This window comes from Dermochelys coriacea, chromosome 12 (genome assembly GCF_009764565.3).
Source record: "Dermochelys coriacea isolate rDerCor1 chromosome 12, rDerCor1.pri.v4, whole genome shotgun sequence".
In the NCBI taxonomy this organism is placed as follows: Eukaryota; Metazoa; Chordata; order Testudines; family Dermochelyidae; genus Dermochelys; species Dermochelys coriacea.
The window spans coordinates 26,192,724-26,214,322 of NC_050079.1; the positions used below are offsets into that span (position 1 = coordinate 26,192,724).

Consider the following 21,599-nt stretch of genomic DNA (forward strand, 5'->3'; position numbering starts at 1 on the left):
GCATTTTAATAACCCCACATATTGAAATCCACTGCAAAATAGAATGAAAGCTGCAGTTTATTGCAGCAACCAGTCTTAGTGTAGGGCATAGTTGAGCACTGTACAGCCAGTCTGGGAGTCATAGGCTATGTCTACACTACCACGGTAAGTCAACCTATGCTACACAAGTCTAGCTACGTGATTAATGTAGCTGGAGTCACCGTACCTTAGGTTGAGTTACCATGGGGTTTACACTGAGGGGGATTGATGGAAGAAAATCTCCTGTTGACTTACTGTACTCTTCTCGTCAGGGATGGAGTACAGGGATTAACTGGAGAGCGATCTGCTGTCGATTTGTGGATCTTTACTGGACCCGCTAAATCGACCTCCGGTGGATCGATCTCAGAGAGTCAATCCCGGCTGTAGTGTAGACCTGCCATAGACTAACCTAGCTTCAAAATCCTCTGGCCTTCTACTGAAAAACACAAGATTTCTGCCTGCAGTGAGTAGAGGAAGCTTGAAAGAACCCTCTGCCCACTAACGTACTTTTCTTTAAAATTTTCCTCTCCACTTTCTTTGTAGCTTAATCCTTACATTTTTATTCTCCAGTAACTTCTCTATAAAACTAACTGTCTGAAGACATTTTATACTCCTGTTTTCCTTATTTCCGGCTGGGCTGGTAGCACTACCTATTAACGTTGTCTGACAGATCCCATTATATAGCACTGTTTTTCAGTTGCTTTTAACTTTGCTAATCTTTAACTGTTTGAACTTAAATTTTTCGTGTCTGGCAGAATTTTATTTTCTTTATGTATTTAAATTTTAGGCAAAATGGTTTAGCTGTTTCTGAAAACAAGACTGGGGGGAAATACTGTTTTTGCCCATGGTTTAATATATATATTATATTTATATAATATTAATATATATACTGGTGACCTTTTTTCTTTGAACTACTCTAATACCCCATGCTTTGGAGCAGAAACTTGAAATTTGGCAGGGAATGGCTTTTTTAAAAATTACTTAATTCATTTATTTATTTATTTTATTTGTCGGTTGGTCGGTCCTCTTGCCATCCCTATGACAATGTGGCCAAGTTTTAAGCCTTTGAAAAAGTGCAGTTTCCATGTGCTCATTAGAGACTTCTTTGACTTTCAGCAGCTAAAATCTTGAAAGATTCCATTCTCACTTAACACGTACAAGCCTCTTCGAGCTTCTTGTGCTGACCAAATTGCATGTGCATCATCTCAAGTGATTGAGCATGGTCCAGCTGAAGGGTACAGGGGCTCAGAAGGACTTTCTCTGTAATGAGTGAACCTGACTGCTTTAGGCCAAGCGCTGGGATCTGAGAGTAGGGATACTCCAATTTTTCTCAGGTTAGGTGTTGGCCTAAATCTTCTTCCATTAAAGGCAGTGGGAATTCCATTAAGTGGGAGCAGAATTATGACAACATTTGAATGCTTTTGAAAGTCTCATTTTTAACTTTACTTTCAATGTTTGTACCTTAAGACGAAGCAGTTGCAATTTCTTTTTATCAATTTTTAATCATGTTTTTCCTCCAAGAAAGATCAATGTTGGCCCACTAAGAAAACATGCATAATTCCAAGTTAATGCAATAACATTTTGCTTAAATGATTATGCTAACCCCACATGATTTTGCTTTCAGTCCATTTATACAGGAATAGCACTTTACTTAAAAGAGAGTGTGTCACATGTATATGCCCTTTCTCCTAATAAAGTGCAGTCTACAAGAAATAATTGCTCAAGTTTTAGTACTTTCTTATTCGTCATAACTCAGGACTAGGAAATTAACACATTTCGTGCAAAATTCATCATCCTAGGTATCTTTTACCATATGTTTATCTCTAATTTTGTATAAAGGCGATGATTTCCTTTTAAGCTTACTGTTGAAATGAATACATATGGGAAAAGCAGTTCATCAGTAGAACAAAAAGTACAATGTTGTACAACAGGTAGTTGCCGGTTGTAATGATCAATCTGACCCAGTTTTTAGCTCCTCCTATCAAATTTTTTTGGTTACTGTGGCACAATTATGTATTGTGTATACTTTAGGAATGGGGTTAGAATTGCGCAGAATCATGTACTGTAATCTATCTAGAGAATGTTGTAAATACATTTATTATAATATAAAACACTTGAAAGCATTTTAAAAAGGCTCTTGGAGCTGTTTTTCGACTACAGTTATATAAATCATGATGTGTGAGGCTGTTCAATGGAACTTCTAAAAGAGTTTAAAATTTAGCCAATTAACAGCTCAAGTTTAGTTGCAAAAGCTTGATATTAATGCTCATGAATAAATTGAAGGTTCATAAAAGCGCTCTCTTCCTTTGAAGTTAGTAATTCAAATTAGTGTCAATTGTGAGGCAGCTATTTACAGTAATGTTAGACTTTATTATGTGTTAATAATGCAAGATCAGGCCACCTCCCGGCAGACTATCCTGCTTTTAGTTTAGCAGATTCTTCACATCAAAGTTTGACTTTTGTATATAGCCACTGTGATTGACAGGTTTTCTTTTTGCTTTTTAACCTCAATGTTGGACCCAAACTTTGCAGTTATATTCAGAGTTTTAACATGTTTGTTTACACTGTGCTCAGTTCTAAAATATTGTTTAGACATACCTGTGATAGCAACATGTGTAGACATACCTGAGCTCGCAGAAATTGATTGTGACTTTTTGTGACCAGACTTTTTTGCTTAGGTGTTTTTTGTAGTAGTGATGGAGAGAGGGTTGGATTGTGTTTGTAAGGGTTGGATTGAGTTGACTCTTAGTAAGTGCCTATGTTGTTCTTTAAATCTAAACATATAGTCACACCACAATGAAGAAGTAGACAGAAACAAGACATAGTATGAATTTCCTTGAAATTATTGATACAGAAACCATCAAACATTAATTTAACCATAAATTCCTTAATTAAATCCAAAAGCCAAATGGTATTTATACAATAGCTGTAAACATACCTAAAAAGCCTAACTAATAAGCAATTTACTACATCAAAACCGTAACAAAACATTTATAAGCATTTGATCAAGATACTTACAAACAGGCTAAACTTGGGGGGCTTAGACCCATGTTGGTCAGCTCCAGCATGGTCAGGCAGGTATTAGCAATGGACCCCTTTAAGAGTTTACTTTTTATACCCTTTAACAAACAAGTGATGTCATTGCCAATTACTGTACTGACTTCAGCTAAAAACCAGTTTGAGACAATTTACCCTTTTGTCCAGTCTTAATCTAGATAAGATTCACAGCCTCCTTTCTTCCCAAGGCCTTTCCTTTCTTATCTTCCTCCCTCCCTCCCTCCTTGCTTACCAGCAGAACAGTGGTACGGTTTGAGCTTGTTTATTTAAGATTGTTTTTCTTTGTCTTGTTACTGCAGTTCTTTTACTTTTACTTTTGGAACCATACATCCTTCCCATACTACAGGTAATATTTACTATTCTCACAGCCTTCATTTACCTGCTGATTAGGACCTTTTCCCTCCTGGCCACGAACTATAAGAAGAAAATGTTATTTTCTTAATTAAACTTAGGCTAACTTTAATTCTTTAGTTTTATATGTATCCTGCAAGTGCTTATATGCCCCCCCCACATTAGTATCATACAAGTTTTAATGTGTTTACCCTGGACATCCATTTGAGGGAGAGAAGTCCTATTATTTCTGTTTTAGATGGGGAACTGGGAACCAGAGAGATTAAGTGATTTGCCCAAGTTCACACAGGAAGTCTGTGGCAAAGCAGAAAATTGAGCCCATGTCTCCTGAATCCCAGGCTAGTTCCCCAAGTACTGGACCATCTTTCCTCTCACAATAGGGTTTCTCAGATGAGGAGAGGTGAGTCTCTACCTTAATCAAGGATCATGTTTTAGAGGAGTGTTAGAGGGAGATCAGAACATAAAATATTCATGTTTTTCTTTTTTTAAAATCTCTAAAGGCATTAGGCAGTAATTACAGAAAATCATCTAGGATATCTAAAACCAGTGTAGGAAGGGATATTGGACATGAACAATTCTGTTTTCACCAACTCATTCCTTTTGGCAGAAGTCCTATGATCCCATAGCTACTTGCCCTGGTTAACTTAACATTTCTAACTACAACAGATGTGAGGACCTCACAGAAATTGTTGTGAGAGCTGAAATGGGAGAGCACTTCAAAAAGTGCTAGCCTGATTAAGTCCTGATCATGCCTCACTGAACTGATGGAAACTGGTGATACTAGCCTTGAGGCAGGCCAGAGGAGAAAAGTGTGTGCTTGGAATAGAGTTGTATAGTGTTTGCCAAAGTTGTAATTACTGACTCAGTGTTCAGAGTCTAGAGTAAGAATATGGGAAGAGATTTGTATGCACAGCATTGCCCCATTGAAGTCTCTGGAAGTTTTGCAATTAAGTTCAGTGGGAATAGAATTTCCCCTTCTGTTATGGGTCCAATAGTCTTTTGATACTCTTTGCTGTTTGATATATGAAGAAGGGTTGAAAGTTATATTTCTCCTATTTTACATTTAGAAACTAACACAGAAATAGAGTTTAAACAGTCTGACTAAAAACTCCCGCCTCCCCGTAGTTGCTTAATTTTCATCTCTTAGGACTCCAGTGATGTTACCTTGCTAGTTCTCCAGTCACTGCAGGGTCTTCCAGGCTAAACAGAATTTCTTAGAAGTAGGGGGGAAACGCCAATTTTTTTGGAGCGAGGTGGGTAATCAAAATCAAACATCCTTCAGGCTGCCTTTATATATGACACAGATCTGTTTCAACTCCTGTTGGACACTCACTCGACTGCTATGAGGGGATCCACCTCACTGTGCTTTAAGCCTCCAGAGTCGGAATGGAGTCCAGACACTGTCCCTGGCGTGGGGTCTCTAGGCATGCTATTGGGGTACAGATTCTGTCTAGCATCCCATTCTGAGAACAGAGACCCCACAGACCAACTGCCTAGCCCCTGGGACTGTGCTGGCCCCTTAGAATCCATCACAGTTTAAACATATTCTCTCCCAGAACTCCAGCCATGTGGGAACCCTGGGTTTACAGTTTACCTCTTCAGGGACATGTGATAGTGAAGTGAACAGACACAGATAGACTTGGCACAGGATTCTAAAACACAATTGTTCTTTACTTAATAGCATGAGAAACACAGATCCATGTAAAATAATAAACACACCTCTAGGCATTTCCCTGCGTCAGGTTTTTCACAGCTCTGAAGTGTTCTTTGGGCTTAGGAAGGGGGACTACGATCCTTCCTCTCCAGCTTATGACTTCCCTTCAGAGACATGGAGCCTTCCTCTAGGTCAGCTTTCTCTGACTGGCCAGTTGCAGTTAAACAGCTCTCCCTGGTATGAAAACCTGCCTCTCTCTTCCCTCTCCTGCCCAAAGTTCCTGTCCCTGCCTCAGAGAGTCTCTCTCAAGTTTCAGAGTAGCAGCCGTGTTAGTCTGTATTCGCAAAAAGAAAAGCAGTACTTGTGGCACCTTAGAGACTAACAAATTTATTAGAGCATAAGCTTTTGTAAATGCATCCGATGAAGTGAGCTGTAGCTCACGAAAGCTTATGCTCTGATAAATTTGTTAGTCTCTAAGGTGCCACAAGTACTGCTTTTCTTTTTTCTCTCAAGTTTGTTGCGGCCCCCTACCAACACCTGGTTCCTTTGTTCTGCTGCTGGGTGTTCTCCATCTTCGCTTCCTCAGCCCACTGCAGACAAGCTGAAGGAAATAGCTTCTCCGTGCTCCAGCCAGCCTCCTTAGCATACCAGTGGTTAGAGTGCAGTTGTTAAGGTTAACAACTCTTCATTGTGCCTTGTTGTTACTCAATCCTTGTCAGTAAGGGATAGATTCCACATTCACCTAGAGGCTTTCCCTGATAAAGCAATTTTCTAATAATTTCATAGTAAAACCAGGATTCTTGCTTTGTACAGATAAAGTTCTCAAATTTTCACAACACGCAAAGAACCAAGAAGGCACTTGTCCAATTTTTTTTCCACAAAAATGTTTTTATTTTTTTTTTATTTTTAAAGGGGAATTGTCAACCTGAAAATTGCATTTATGCCTGAATTATACCTATTATGGTTAAGACTACTATATCTAAGATTCCTTTTTTCTAATATTTTAGTTTTGTTCATTTTACGGAGTATATTTCACTCTATCCCCTGAATAGTCAGCTAAGCACCAGTCTTGCAAACATTTAGGACTTACGCATGTGCATAACTTTACACCTGCATTGAATTCAATGGGACTGCTCCCTGCACAAACTTTAAAGAGTGTAAGTATTTGCAGATCAGGACTTTAGACTCTTTTTCCTTTATGAGAGGTTGTAACTCAACAACAAAGGATCGGGGGGAGGGGAATTAAGTATTTGCAGAAATAGGGAATTTCAAATTATAACAATAGGGTGAGGTTCGTGGAGAACATTTGGAGCTATTCTAAAATTTTTATTTAAACTGACTAGATTTTTAAGTTGACTGAGCCTTGAAATAAATGTAATGGGAAAAGACATTTTAAAATGGTATTGATCCGGATGTTGTTGGTACTAATAAGCAAAATCAGTTGGATATTTTCTCCAAATTCTGAAAAGACATATGAAGAATTTAAAAAGGAAATAAAATGTTTGCTTTGTTGTTTACACTTTGTGCTTAGAAAAGGGGGTTCTTTTTTCGGTAGCCCAGGACTAGTGGCTTCGTTGACTTTAGATCAGTATAATTTTGTTACTATAAATTTTGTAATACATGAAGTACCCAAAAAGTCTTGCCCTAATTCCTTTTATTCTTGCTTTCAAGTAGTGCCCTATTCTAAACTAAAATTGTACATTCTTGAGAGTAAACTGATCATGTTCCCAATGGAAATTTCAGGAATACTTGTGGCTATTTTCAAAATGTGGAAATCTATTTATATTTTTTCCATTTGTGTTTTTCCCTAGGTTTTGGCACTGATTGCATTCATCTGCATAGAGACCATCATGGAATGCTCCCCTTGCCAAGGCCTTTATTTCTTTGAGTTTGTGAGCTGTAGCGCATTTGTAGTTACTGGAGCTTTATTGCTTATGTTCAGTCTAAATCTTCACACAAGAATACCACAGATCAACTGGAATCTTACAGTAAGTTCTCATCCAAATCTTCATATTATAAAAATAGCTGAATAAACATTTTAAGTTTGTTCTTTAAACTCTGCCTGTCTTTTACCGAAATTTAAGATCCTGAATAAATGCTATATATATTGAGTAAAATATATATCTTACTTGTGTACAATATGAACACCCATGGTGCAGTGAGTCTTTAAAAATGTAATGAGATTATGGGATGTTAAATTAAATAAATCTGGAATTGTCTTCTAGCAATTTCTCCTCCTCTGAAAGAGAGCCTTTCTAATGGCCCCAACATTTATTATTTATGGCTGAGGTGGGAAAAAAAATACTCTTAAACAGTATAACTTTGAGAAATGCTGTCCAAAAAATAATTAGGAATCCATTTTATTAGATCTGTAAATCAATACAAAAAGTTGTTGAAATGTATGGCAAATATGTTTGTAATAACCTGCTGCTGTTTTTTGACACTCCGAGTGAGGGTATATGCTAAATCGCTTGTAAACATGAATGCAAGCATTGTGTTATCATGGGGGAAAATTGCACTGTCAGCAAGAAGTCAGCTGCGTTAACTTGGTTACATACCTAGAGACTATAAGAAACAGACTAGCAGTCTTCATGTTCACAAATACAATAAATTTGGGGGTAGGGAAAAAATTGCCAGAAACACACACTCATTCTGGGTGTATCTTCATTTTTTTGCTTGCTATGAGCCTAACTTTCAGACTTGGTTGCCTGAAATGAGCACGTATGTCAGCATGTAGATCCACTGAGCACCTACATCTGTATTAACTTTTGGACATATCTGTTTGCAGTTCATCTGAGGAAATGAGTCTATAGGCTCCTTTGTTCAGGCCTCTGTTCTGCCTTGCCACCAGCACTGTAGTAATCTAGTATAAATTGCTGTTGCAGTTGTACATTTAGGCCTGCAGTCCCAGTGGATAAGCCATCCCTAACCTTAACAAAGCTGCCAGATTTTCACTGTTGAGTGTGACACTTTTTCCAAATTACTTAACAATTTGCATATTTGCGTATTTGCAAACAACTTTCATATATCCATAAACATCAACACATCCAGTTCTGAACCATGCTAGTGGTAGGAAATGGAGATACACAAAAACTGGCAATTGGGGGATGCATTAGATGCATGGGGGAAAGTGGCTGGGAATACTAGGGGGTTGGATTTGGTATCTGAAGGGGAAACTAGGGGCTTCTGAGGAAGTGACTGGGTCAGAAGGTGGATGAGGGTGAATAGTGTCCAGGTAGGAAGCTGAATGAGTTTTGGGAGGAAAGGAAGTTGGGGAAACATAGGGCTTGTGTCGGGACCCCTCATCTTCTGTCTCCGTTCTGCTCTGCCTGCTCCTACCCTGGATTCAGGGGAGATGGCTGGCTGCTTGTACCACCGTGGCCCCTGACAATCAACAGTAACAATGGCAGGCCATTCTTGTAGCCCATTTGGATGCATGATGTCTCCGCTGTGAGGTGGGAATGTCGGGTAGTGCTGCCAAGTGCATGAGAACATCATGTGTGATAAATAAGACTTGGCAGCTCTGCTTACGATGACCTCATTATTGCCGAGGCTGAGGGTAAATACTAGATTTTATGCATATTACTCTGAAGCAAGCCTGACAATGACTGCTGGGTAATACAGATAGTATTCATGACTCAGCTAAAGACTGCTTCTTGAAAAAGCCCAAACTTCTATTTTTTTTTAAATTTTTTTGATAGAAATAAATCCACATGTGTGGATCAGAACTGCCCTCATGTACAGCCACGTAACTCCATTGATCTCAGTGGTTTTGTATAGATAAGCGTAAATAATGGTGGGATTTGGCCCTGCATGTTAGTTAGTGCTTTTACTGCTTGCAAGAGGATTGTGACTGTATCATGAATGCACTTGGGTAGAGAAGGTCGACTGAGGCCCCCCCACCCCCCATCCCGCCTCCAATAATGCAATAAATGTGAACTGTTTAACTACAAGGTCCTTTCAACCACTCTTGGTACTTACTGGTTTGAATAGTCAAGTGATGACAAATATAGTTGTACTCAGAATGAGAAATCCATCTCTAGCATAAGACTCTGATAGAGATCTTTGAAAAGAAGGGATTTAAAATCTATTAACTAAAAATAGAGCATTTTGTTGTTTGGGTTTTCAGTTTGTTGTATTGCTGTTCTAATAGTGAACTGAAGGTTTATTTTAGGGCTTTATTCCATCTGCCCAAACTAAAAGGTATAATCTCAGTTATATTGTAGTTATGATCTGTAGTACTGGATTTAGTAAGAATTCTTACTGAAGATACTTCCCCCAGATTTGCATGGATACACAGTTGTGTTTGAGATGGGGGACCTTGTAGCAATACCTGACAGTGTAGTGCAGGGATCTACCTTGTATGAAATTGTGATAGACTACTAGTATTCAACTGATTTAACTAGAGTATTTTGACCAAATTTCTAGGTCTTGTCTTGAAACACTATGCTGAAGTCTATCTGCCCATAGGTACTATTTTAGTGAAGTATAAGGTTTACAGTACTGTATTGAGTGGCCAGAGCGCAGCCTGAAGGCCACAAATGGAATGGATTGCAGATGCCCTTGCTTCTCTACCTAGGTGTGGTCAACAGAGACATACAGTAATACTTCAGTAGCATTACTGTAGCACTTTCCGTTCAAGTATTTCAATGTGTTTTACAAACAACAAGTAAACTTTGCACTACTACTCTTGTGAGATAAGTACTTTTTATTACCCACATAATAACTGAGACTGTGGCTTGGTCTACACTACCAATTTATGTCAGGATAACTACATCACTCCTGGGGAGGTGGAATACCTATGTAGATGGGTGAAGCTCTCCCGCTGGCGTAGGCAGCATCTTCACTAAGCACTACAGCACAGTGCTGCAAGTGTAGACAAGTCCTCAGAAGAGTTAAATGACTTTTCCAAGGTTATACAGGAAATCTGTGGCAGAGCTGCAAATAGACCTGGAAATTGCTGACTCCCAGTAATCCAAGACCATCCTTGTTCCCCAGCTCTCCATGTTGAGGTAAGCACCTGCAGGATAGTTTGTTGGGACCTGTGGTCTGGAGAATTCTACGCTGCAAATCTTAATAATTAGGATTGCTCCAGGCTGCTCTGGTATGCATGCAAATTGAGGCCTTCAAGCTCCTGGCACGCTTGGGAAAAGTTAGGATGCCCCTGTAGTACAAGAAGAATTTTCATCTGTGCTTTCTGGCTACATTGATTTTTGTCTTACGCAATTCAGGGATGAAATGTTTGGTGTTTCTAATACAGGCTGTACACACACATTAACCTTATTTTGTTCATGTGGCAGATTGTGTGCTTCGCTTTTTTTCTCAGAGAAAATATTGTGGTGCTTTTTCTATAGTCTGACAGTTATTTTAGGAATTCTGCAACCTTTCATGTTTGACACCATCTACTAAAAGCATTTTCAATAATGACAATCTTCATCATTTCTCAGCAGTGTTCAGGAGACTTTCATATTTCTATCTATTTACAGTTTCATTAGTTTCAGTACCTGTTCAGTTAATCATCAATTTCAGGATGGTGTTTCCTTATCTAAAGATTAACTGAAGGTTTAATGTAACATAATTACAGAGGCTGCTCTGGCAGTACAGAGGTTCAAACATGCCACATTATTTTTAGCCTTTTAAGTAGCTTGTAGTGTTATGACTCTTTCATAACCTTATCTGAGATGCAGCCATCTGTATAACAAACTTCCTGTGCAAACAGTTTATCCTCAATAAACTTGGAAATTAAAGAGGAAAACAATTAGGTCATCTAGTCCACTCCCATGGGCCCTGTAGTATATTGTAAAAATTGGTCTTTCTTTATGGATTGGTTGATCAATGCCCCCGCATTTTACCATGGGCCATAGATGGTAGCAAACTGGGCATCTGTGCCAGCAAAGATGCATCAGCTGTTGCTGGTTGTGTGTAGCAAACTGAGATTATCAGGAAACTTTTTATCAAAGATTATCAGTAAATCAGCAGATTTTCAGTAAGTAACCTTTTTTCATTTAATATCAGGAAACATTGAGACTATGTCTTTGTTTTAACCCCCATTCTATCTGTTCATTGAACATTAGTTTCAGTACCTGTTCTTGAAACCCATAGCCTACAGCATAAGAGCACAGCATACAAATATTGTGTTTTCTTTGGGGAGCAAATTTGCATCTGTGCCGTTACACCAGTCTTATCCCTAACTAGGCCAGCCTGTTAGTGACAGTAATCCTTACTAGCAACACCAGTGTTTGATACAATAAGAAAAAATGCCCCTCTGTCTATGGTAAAAATGCACCAGTCTGCTAACATCTAGCATAGATACGCAAATATTACAAAATACATCATTTTGTGGCTCTTACATTTTCAGCCATTTCAGCAACAGTGTTTTGTTTTCATCCTAATTAGAAATACAACTGCCACCTAAATGTTATTGAGATGCAGTCTATGAAAGGAACATGGGATTTCTGCAGCTAGGAAAGAAACTTCTCTGGAAAGAGAGCTAAAAATTGTATATCTGTGACAGTGAGATAAAAGAATGGATCAGTCATTCCTCTGTACTGCGTAGGATTATCAACATTACCATGAGATGTGAGGACATGGAGGAAATGACAGTGGAAATTTCCATTTCCCTCTGTGATACACAGCTGAGATATTCATGCTATTTTGCAAGGAAACTTGAATGTAGCATGAAGGAATGTAATGTACACTTATACACATGTTCCAGATGACCCATAGGCATTGTAACTGCATAGAAATGTTTCAAACAAATTTCATAACAGTGGTTAGTATAACTACATTTGGCAAAATGTGTTCATTATCTGTTTATTATTTGAGTCATAAGCTACTTGGACAGGGTGAAATACATAAGTAAGGTACAAGTGGAATTTGTTGTGGGTTTGTTGTGCATACAGAGGGTCATAGTTTGGCACAACTATGTTGAAACACACAATGACATGGAACATAAACAAGGATTGTATGACTAGTTAGGACCAAGAGTGGAAAATGTAACAAAATAACATAAAATCTAGAAATTTTGAAAGCCCTGCACCTGGGTTACCAGGTATATAGTCTCAGTATTAGAATCTTGTCCTATGTTGCCATAGAGGACGATTGTTACTGCAAAGATCTGCAGTAGTTTTACAATAATTTCCCAAAACCACAGTGACAGGTTTCAGAGTAGCAGCCGTGTTAGTCTGTATTCGCAAAAAGAAAAGGAGTACTTGTGGCACCTTAGAGACTAACAAATTTATTTGAGCATAAGCTTTCGTGAGCTACAGCTCACTTCATCGGATGCATCCGATGAATGCATCCGATGAAGTGAGCTGTAGCTCACGAAAGCTTATGCTCAAATAAATTTGTTAGTCTCTAAGGTGCCACAAGTACTCCTTTTCTTTTTGCAAAGCTACAATGTCTCTGTGTCAGAACTAAGAGAAATCAAAACTTCCTCAGTAAAGATGGGGGTGGTGAGTTTGCAGATCATCATTAATTGCTGTTGCAGGCAGTCCAGCATGCTGAAGTTCAGCAATCTCTTGGATGAGGGAGTATAAGCAGAGTTGTTGCAGATACAGATCTTTAGTTATTCCATCAATAAAATGGATTTTTTTGTGACTTAGTATGTCACATTTAATTTCTGCGTACATAACCAGTTGCTCCAACTAGAATGTTTATTATACTGTCTGTTGATTATCTGACTTTGGTTATATCTATTCATGATAGTCAGTGATTTGTTTATATCTAAAACAAACACAAGGCCAGCAATTGTCAAGCATATTAGAAGATCAACATGTATTAGGTTTTTAACATCAAATCTGCCTGGATTGCAATGTTGGCTCTTGTTTCCTTCAATTCTGTGTCAGATACCAGATAACAAACGCAGGTTCATTGAACGTGAAGATTGAGCACTGGATATTCATGTTGCTTGAAAACATGCTTCAGCAGGTTTGTAGAGGTTTTTTAGAAAAGCTGCAGAGGGGAACAATAGGATTAAATGTCCAAGTAGGTGACAGCAAAATAATTGATGTTGCTCTGAAGAAACTGTTTTATTGTATCAGTCTTGGCTTTAAATATCTCAATTACAAAGTTGTAGGTTAAAGAGCATCACAGAGGAGACTGTTAAAGAACATCAGACTTTTTCTACTTTTAGATATTGAATGGGAACCTGCAAAAGTTGTCTTTAATTTTTATTTCTGCCAAGAAAGAGGTTGTCACGGTTCAGGGCAACTATACCTGTATTCTGCCTCCATGGTCCCGCAGAGGCACCTGTTCTTAGGATTCGGGCTCCCCATTCATACCTCTCTTGGGCAGAGACATGGGTCTCTCTTTTCCTCCTGAGAGGGGCATTTCCAGATTGCACAGTTCACTGCCTACATTGGGAATTTCCCAGAAAGTCAGAGTGCTTCAGCAGGTTTGCTTTGCCTTCTCTTCAAAGGCTATAAACAGCATAATTGCCCATAGGTATAAGCTTTTCCTAAGCAAGCTCACTTATTCTTAAGGTGAAAGCATTACGGAGAAAACATATTAAAAACAATAGAATAACCTGCACTCATGCTAGTAAGCTTACCAGAGATCACCCCAGCTCCAAAAATGGCTCTGACTGGTGATCAATTCTTCAAACCCACCAAGGGGTTTTTCTGCAGTTTCAAGTTCATAACCACCTGGGCTCAGAACAACCACACCCATCAATAGGTCAAGTTCTTCCAACCTTTTCCAGGAAGGATTGGTACGTGCTTTGGATAGAAGGTCCTGTCCATTTGCGCGATCAGGCGCTGAGTCAGTTTAAACTCAGGCTGTTTATCCAAAAGTCCTTTCTTTGTTGGTTCGCTAGAGAATCCAGTTTGAATCAGGATATGCAAGTCTCACCAGGAGGTGGTACCGCTTGTGAGGTGTTACAATCTAAGTTCATTTGACTAATCGCCGCTCACTATTTTTAGTTGTTGGAGAGCTGTGGTCCTCCTTCCCTGTGGAATTGCATACAATCCCTGGCCCAAAATGATATATAAACTTTATTGAGTAAAGTTTAACTTAATTCAGTAAAGTTTATCCAGGATACTGCAGGAAATTGCATATCTGTCACAGCGATGTCCTTTAAGAAGTTGCATCATTTTCATGCTCTTAATTTTTGAGCCATTGTCAGGGTTTATTATATGCTGTAGGTTTGTGTTCTAGGTGCACCATCCCCATTAGATGTTTCACAATTTTCTAATTTGTCATGGGTGGTGCGTTCTTCTGCTAAGGATGCCCTAGTAAAACTTTAGCTTAAATGCAAGGAGTACTACTAGCACTTGGCTTCTATTGCTAGTGATGTGTACAACAGTAGACAGTAACTTTTCTGTTAATGTCTAGGATTAGAAACACTTGGCAGAAGAATTGGTAAGTAGTAAGGTGCAAGGGGTTGAGAGGGAACACGACACTGAACACCACGGAATTTAAAAAACAACAACACACATACACCAAGAGAAGTTAGAAAATCAAGAGGTGGAAACGTGAAAACAGTGAATAGAAATGGCACACTTTGTCACTCTTGTACAAGAAACACTGCTTCCAGCAAAGCCTATGCAAACACCCAGAAATGGCGAGAGCTATATAAGAACGAAATCATCGGACCCTGATTGCCTCTTCCAATGCCACAAAATCATGTCTTGTCCCTTAAAATATTAGCCAAGATTTTCAGATGCAACTAGTGATTTTTCGGTTACTTAATTTTTCTATTTGCCCAATTTGAGATATCTTAAAGTGGCCTGATTTTCAGAAAGTAGTGACCTCCCAAAATCATTAGTCATTTCTGAAAATGTTGGCATTGACTGTCTTGCCATGGGTGGGGACCCCATCCTATTTGGACAAATTTCTAACATGAATCCTGAATTCTTTTAGTTGCAATATCCAGTATTTGAATACATGCTTTGTTGCATGGGTAAAAATAAATTAATATGGAGGTGAGAGGGGTAGGAATTGGATTCTAACACCATTAATTTGTTTATTTCTTTATATGACTTATTTTTACTTTGCAAACCATGTTTCCGTTAGTAACTGCACTGCAAGTGATCATATGATGTTTAATAACATGACTACACAGTAAAATTATGGGGTGATCAGGGAGAGTGTGTTCAGCAGACTGACTGGTATGTGTATAAACGTCAAATTGATAGCTACACACAGAAACAAGGAGAAAACAGTCCAAACCTTGTAAAGTAAAGTGATGGTTTGGGGAAAGAATTAGAGACATTGGACAATGAAAATGAAGCTAAAAGGAAATGTTAGTTTCAGCGCTCTATTTTGCAGAAACTAACTTGGAGAGTGGTAGACCTCAAACTTCTATAACAGATTTTTTGACAAACTCATTCCACTGAAATGCAGGTTTCTTTTCCAGATTATATACATTTAGATGGAAGTTAAAATAGTTAAATGTAAGCTTTTTGGATTTCAAGAATTGAATGGCAAAGAGAAGGATTCTGTAAAAATGCCCCTATAAAATAAGTATCCTTGTAAATGAATTTTAAAAATACGTGATTTGCCTTTACATAGCTTCTGATGACTTGTGCAGTCTAACTGTTTTCATTCAGAATTTCTCCTGGAAAATTACATGTGTTCAGGTTTGGAGATGAGTGGGTGAGGGCATGTGGCTGCTGCTGCCACTGCTACCACTAGGCCAAAGAGCCAGCTCCTGGCAATGGACCCAATCTAGAATGCTTAATGGAAAGGCTCTTTTCCTATCTGTTCCATTGCAGCTCTTCAGAAGTTATTTCCTGCCTATCAGCAGCAACGGACTTCTTCAAATTCACAGCCTCTATTCAGTCTCTCCACTATAGTTAGGCCTCTGCCTGTCCATGCTTGACTCTTAAAGGTGAAAGACACTGGGATGATTTAAATAGCACATTAGAGCATCTTGGATTGCCGTTTCTGTCAGCTGCCTGGACATTGCTTTGTTGTGCCCTGCTCTGCTGCTTATGTCATTCAGCCCTGCCTTCAGGAAGTGGACAAGAAGTCTGAAGACTCAAAAATACAATTAAAGTAAAACCTAGTCTTAATTTTACAGTTGAAAAATTCGGCAGTAGGTCTTACACAGTTAAATTCAGTGTGACTGAAGATTGGATCACCTCATTTTTTTAATGAGGCCTTTATCTGCGCAGCCGCTATTGTAATTTCCTGTTTGTACAGTTGTCTGGAAGAGTATAATTTGTTCTAAGGCAATACCTCCGTAAACATCTGCAAAAGTAACTTGTTACCATCTTTCACAACCCTCCCAAAACTCTCCTTTTCCATGATGCCTACAAAAAAAAAAAAAAGACAACCGGCTGCTGGTGTTCTGAGACCACTGCTTATCATGCTGACAAATATTGACTTGTTTCTTTGTACTTCCCCCTTTGGTTCGTATCCATCTGTTGTCCTTGTCTTATATTGTAAGCTGTTTGGCACAGAGACTGTCTTTTTGTTCTGTGTTTGTACAGCACCTGGGATCGTGATCCGTGACTTGGGCTCCTAGGTACTGTGGTACTACAAATAATAACTCCAGATCGCTCCCCCCTTTTGTCCCCTGCTCTGCCATCCAGCAGATTTTTGAGCCAGACCAATGCCTGTTCTCATCAGGTAGTTTGCCACCTAGTTACTAATATGTGCACTTTCTGTCAGTTGTGGGCACAAAAAATGTGTCACAGTGCTAAATATGTGGCATAAAATGGGGATCAGGCTTTTGAAAATATAGCCCTGTGGACCTATTGTTGTTAGTCAAATACTGGCCCCATGGATACTACATTGAAAGTGTCACTATCTGACAAATTTTAGATACTTCTTTCATTTTGATTCAGACAGTTAATCTGACCATTAGATAACAAATCACTAGCAAGCAACAGCAAAACAATCTGTCATTAAATTATTCCTGAGAGAGTAAAGGAGCAGTAGCAGACTATAGTGGATTTGACTCAGATCCTAGGGTTTATTCCGTTATGGACAGCAGCTTTGAACACCATTTTATGGCGCAACTTGCTGTCTCATGAGGTTGCTGTAATTTCAGCTGAAATTCTTCTATCTGTGTGATGTGGTTTTACTTTGTCTATAAATATAATAGTAAAAACTTCAGTTGCATCGTGGCTGGATTTGAAAGTACATCTTTTTTCAATTAGTTTATTCTTTTTTATTGTTATGTTTACTCATTTTGTCATCTTAATGTATAATTTTTTTTTTTTAAACGAAACATCTTTTGCTTCTAGAATCCTCACCATAACTTCCTCTCTTCCTTTGGGCTTTAGCTTTTTCAAACCAGATTTTAGCATTTAAAGTTTGAGGCTGTCATGTTTTTCATTTGAAATGAGAAGCACTGCTTTTTTCAGAGGGAGAAACTCGATAACTTCCTTGAAAAATTCAATAGAATATGATAACAAATACTTGCTTTAGTTTAGACAGTCTCTCCAACTACCACCCTGCCTCCAAGCTCTCCTTCCTAGGAAAACTCATGGAGAAATGTAGGGACAGCCAAACTTCAACAGCATTTCACATTCTGTCTTAGACCTCTCACAGTCAGACTTCAGACTAGCCTACGACATGGTGATTGGTCTTGAGGCACTGATTGGTCTTTCTGTTTATGGGCAGGGCAGAATTCCTTGCCTGTACTACTCTGTATCCTTTTACTTGGATGTTCAGGTACAGAGTTTAAGGTCACAAGAGATCGTTCGATCATCTAGTCTCATCTCCTGTATACCACAGGCCATTAAATTTCACCCAGTTATCCCTGTGTTGAGCCTAATAACTTGTTTGGCTAAAGCATACTTTCCAGAAAGACATCCAGTTTTAATTTGAAGACATCAAGAGATGGATATCCTACCATTTCCCTTGGCAGTGTGGAGGTTCCAGTGATTAATCACCCTCACTGTTTAAAAATGTGTGCCTTAATTCTAATTTGAATTTGTCTGGCTTCAGCTTTCAGCCCTTGGTTCTGGTTATGCCTTTGTACATGAGTTAGTGGTTCCCAAACTCTTTACTAAGGCGACCCAGCAAATGCATTTGTCTTTTTTGGTGACCCACTGAGATCCAACTTCATGAGGAAGTGGGGGTGGGGGGCACAAAATCATAGACCAATGTCCTCATCCCTCTGATCAACCACTTGCAGCAGCATCTCTGCCCCGGCACTACAATCTTAATTATGGCCTGGAGTGGAGGAGAGCCTGGGTGAGAGCAAGCTCATCCTGCAGGGCTGTGCTCTGGGTATTTTGGCCTGTCCCCGCTCTATGACAGAGGAGTGGCTGCACCAAATTTGAGTTAGTGATGCTGAGGCCTCGTATGCTAGGTCTCAGCGCTGAGAGCAGAGAAAGGTATGATGGGTTCTTCAATCTAGCAGCTAAAGGTATAACAACAATCCAATGGCTGGAAATTGAAGATAGAAAATTCTGACTGGAAATAAGGTGTACATTTTGAATGCAGAGAATAATTTATCATTGGAACAATTAACCAAGGATCATGGTGGATATTCCATCACTGGCAATTTTCATATCAAGACTGGATGTTTTTCTAACAAATATGATCTAGGAATTACTTTGAGGTAGTTCTGTGGCCTTGTATTTTGCAAGTGGTAAGACTTAGATGATGACAATGGTTCCTTCTGGCCTTAGAATCTCTGAACAAGGTCATCACACCTGGAAAGGTCAAGAGCCACCAGTGTAGGGTGGACTTTCTCTCAAACTCCAAACCACCCCCCCTGCACCCAACCAGCTGGGCCTCTGCACTGGGCCCACAAACTATCTACAGCCATCCCAATCACGACCCACTGTTTGGGAAATACCTGACTAAATTAAAGAGACTCTTAGTATCTTCTCTCTGTGTGGCTTCTTATCTGCTATAATCAAGTCACCTCTCAATTGTTTGTTGTTTTTCCTTTTTTTTAAAAAAAAAAGCTAAACTCTACATTTGGTAATATTAAAATGAATGTTGTTTGGGCCCAGTTCACTGAGCGATCCAGATTGTTCTGAGCAATTGCCCTACCCATATCGTTATTTACCACTCTATTGATCTTTGTCATCTGCAAACTTTATCAGAAGTGATTTTATATTTACCTCCAGATCCCTGATGAAAATGTTGAATAGCATCAGGCCTAGGCGTTACTGACCTTTTTACAAGACTTAGCTGAAGTGGACAATGCAACACTATGATGACTTGAGTCATTCTCCTCAAACAGGACCCAAAGACTAGTACTGAGCAGCTCTCATACTAGGGATCAGTAGTGTCTGTTTTCTCCTCCACTTGGAGAGATTGTGAAATGCTGCTTGCTCCCTGAAAGCAGTAAGTGGACATCTTCTTTTTTTTTTTTTTTTTTTGGATGGTAAAGTCTTCAAGATAGGAACTCTGCTTTCATATATACTTGTTCAGCATCTATGCCTAGGCTCCTGATCTTGGTTGTAATACTCCTTGGCAAATATAACCACTATCACTTCAGACTTGCCTGGGTATACTTTGAGGTAGCTACTCTTTAGACAGGTGTTGGTCACATGCAAGCATTTTGATATCTTTGGTCACTGACCTGTCCTTCCATTTGTCCAGGTAGCCTGGCAGTCTTACTGCATTCATCACTGATTCTGGATACAGGTTGCAACAGTAGTGAACAATGTTTTTTTTTCTCCAACGTGTCAGGAAACTGTCTCTTCCTTTTAGATGAGGATCTGGCCATAGTGATCCTTGTATTCACCTCATTGTAATTGACTGTACCTGGGCTGAAAGTGAAAAAAACACAAATCCCAATTACTACAGAATGTAGTAGCCCATGTTCTCAGAAATTTTTCCAGCTGAGCACATATATCATGTGATTTGCACATGTGACAGTGATTTGCACCCTCTCTAATCTGTCCTTCCAGTGCTCTTTTCAAATCCTTGGCCTTTAAGGATTGGTTTGGGGCCTTGCCACATCTTTTCACAACCCACAGTGACAGCTGCTTTCATAGTGTAGCCAACTGTGGCCAGGTCAAAGTTTGAGATTCCTGGAGCTTAGTCAAGGGCCCTTGTCTGTGGAATGCCCCACTTGAAGAAATATGTCTGAGTCCAAGCATAACCATTTTTACAGCACTTAACAAGGCTTGCTTTTTTGCAAAAAGGTTGCAGCAATAAATGATGGAGAGTGGGAATTGGCAATAAGCAAAGCGGCTGAATGTAGGAAAGACTAACAGCAGAGGCCACTATGGACAACTCTGTGTATTTTAATTACAGATAATACAGTGATGGGCACGTTTGAAATAACTACAATATAAAATGTTTTGGAAGTATCATTTGCCACATTTGAATTTGAAACTATGGTTTGCACTGCAGCCTTGGTTGTACAAAGCTGATCCTTCTGTCCCTTCAGTTACTGTGTTATTTCCTTCCCCTAATTACTTCATGTTCCTTTGGTTTACCTACCCTGCCTTGTCCTCAGCTGCTGCATTCCAGGCTCTTCCTTGCCCCTATTTCCCTCACCTTTTTCAGTTACCTTCATAATTGCACTCTGCTTGTCTTGAAGAACGGGTGATAATTAGCGGTCTGAGCAGCTAGATTCCAAAGCAACACTAACGGCTTCTTTCACTTAAAATGATGCAGGAGGGTGCCCTAAATAACATACTAGGGATTCTTTATAAACTAAATGATTCTACCACTCTTTTCTTTTGCTCCTCTATCTCTTGCTTTTTGTGATTTTTAACTGTTGGCAATTGAATGCAGTATTGAAGAAAATAGCCCTCTTGTCAATAGCTGGTAGTTTAGAATTTGTAGTTGTGTCCACAGCAGTATGTTAATGTCCTGATTTGGAATGCTGGAAGCTTAGCAGCATGATTACTTCACCGCTAAGCAACACGTAGTCTAGTTAGTTGAATTGTATATGTTGCTACTGCAAGTGTTAGTACATTTTAAAAAAGAAACATTTCTTTTTAATCCTGGTGACCTCTTGGAGAGAGAGTGTAGTTTTTTTTTTATGGACATATATAAATAGTGTCTAGATATTAAATACTTGCCTGTCCAATACCTATATAAATAAGTGTGTGTGTGTGTGTGTGTGTGTGTGTGTGTGTGTGGACACTGTGATGGGGCAAGGCCAGATGGCTATGGAAGAGTAGTCTTATTGGGATCCAGGAAGTGGGCAGGCGAAGCCCGTCCACCGCTAAAGGATCCCCCCCCAACCTAAAAGGGGGATCCACAGGACCTAGATACCCAAAAAATTCCGGGGGACAACTAATGAAATAACAGGGACAGGAGTGTGGTCAAAGGGTCAAACAAAGGGAACTGGACGGGGACACCGAGCAGAGAACCTCGGACAGCGCCCACTGCTCCTCAAAGGAGTCAGAGGACGCCGCCCAGAGGAACTCTGCCCGGATGCGTGAACGGACCGAGGATCGGAAATAGGCCCCACGGTCACAGGAGACTCTATCGGCCAACCTCCTCACTCTGGTTTTATAGATGGCAATTTGAGCTAGGGCCAGGAGAAGGTTGACCAGGAGATCCCGTGACTTTGTGGGGCCACAGATAGGGAGTGCATAAATAAGAAGGTGAGGGGAGAAGTGCAATCAAAAACGTAATAAAATAT

The 21,599-nt window shown here is 39.4% G+C and overlaps 1 protein-coding gene across 11 annotated transcripts in view; it reads left to right on the forward strand.

The window, feature by feature from the left end:
* CMTM4 (CKLF like MARVEL transmembrane domain containing 4) overlaps nt 1-21,599 on the forward strand; it is a 96,966-nt gene that overhangs the window by 28,407 nt on the left and 46,960 nt on the right. For all 11 annotated transcript variants that reach the window (XR_006275246.1, XR_006275239.1, XR_006275240.1 and 8 more), the window contains exon 2: nt 6,892-7,068. Coding sequence is in view for 3 of the 11 variants with exons in the window: in XM_038368543.2 (XP_038224471.1) it covers nt 6,892-7,068 (177 nt within the window). In the remaining 8 variants the exon portion in view is untranslated. The remainder of the gene's footprint in view (nt 1-6,891; nt 7,069-21,599) is intronic.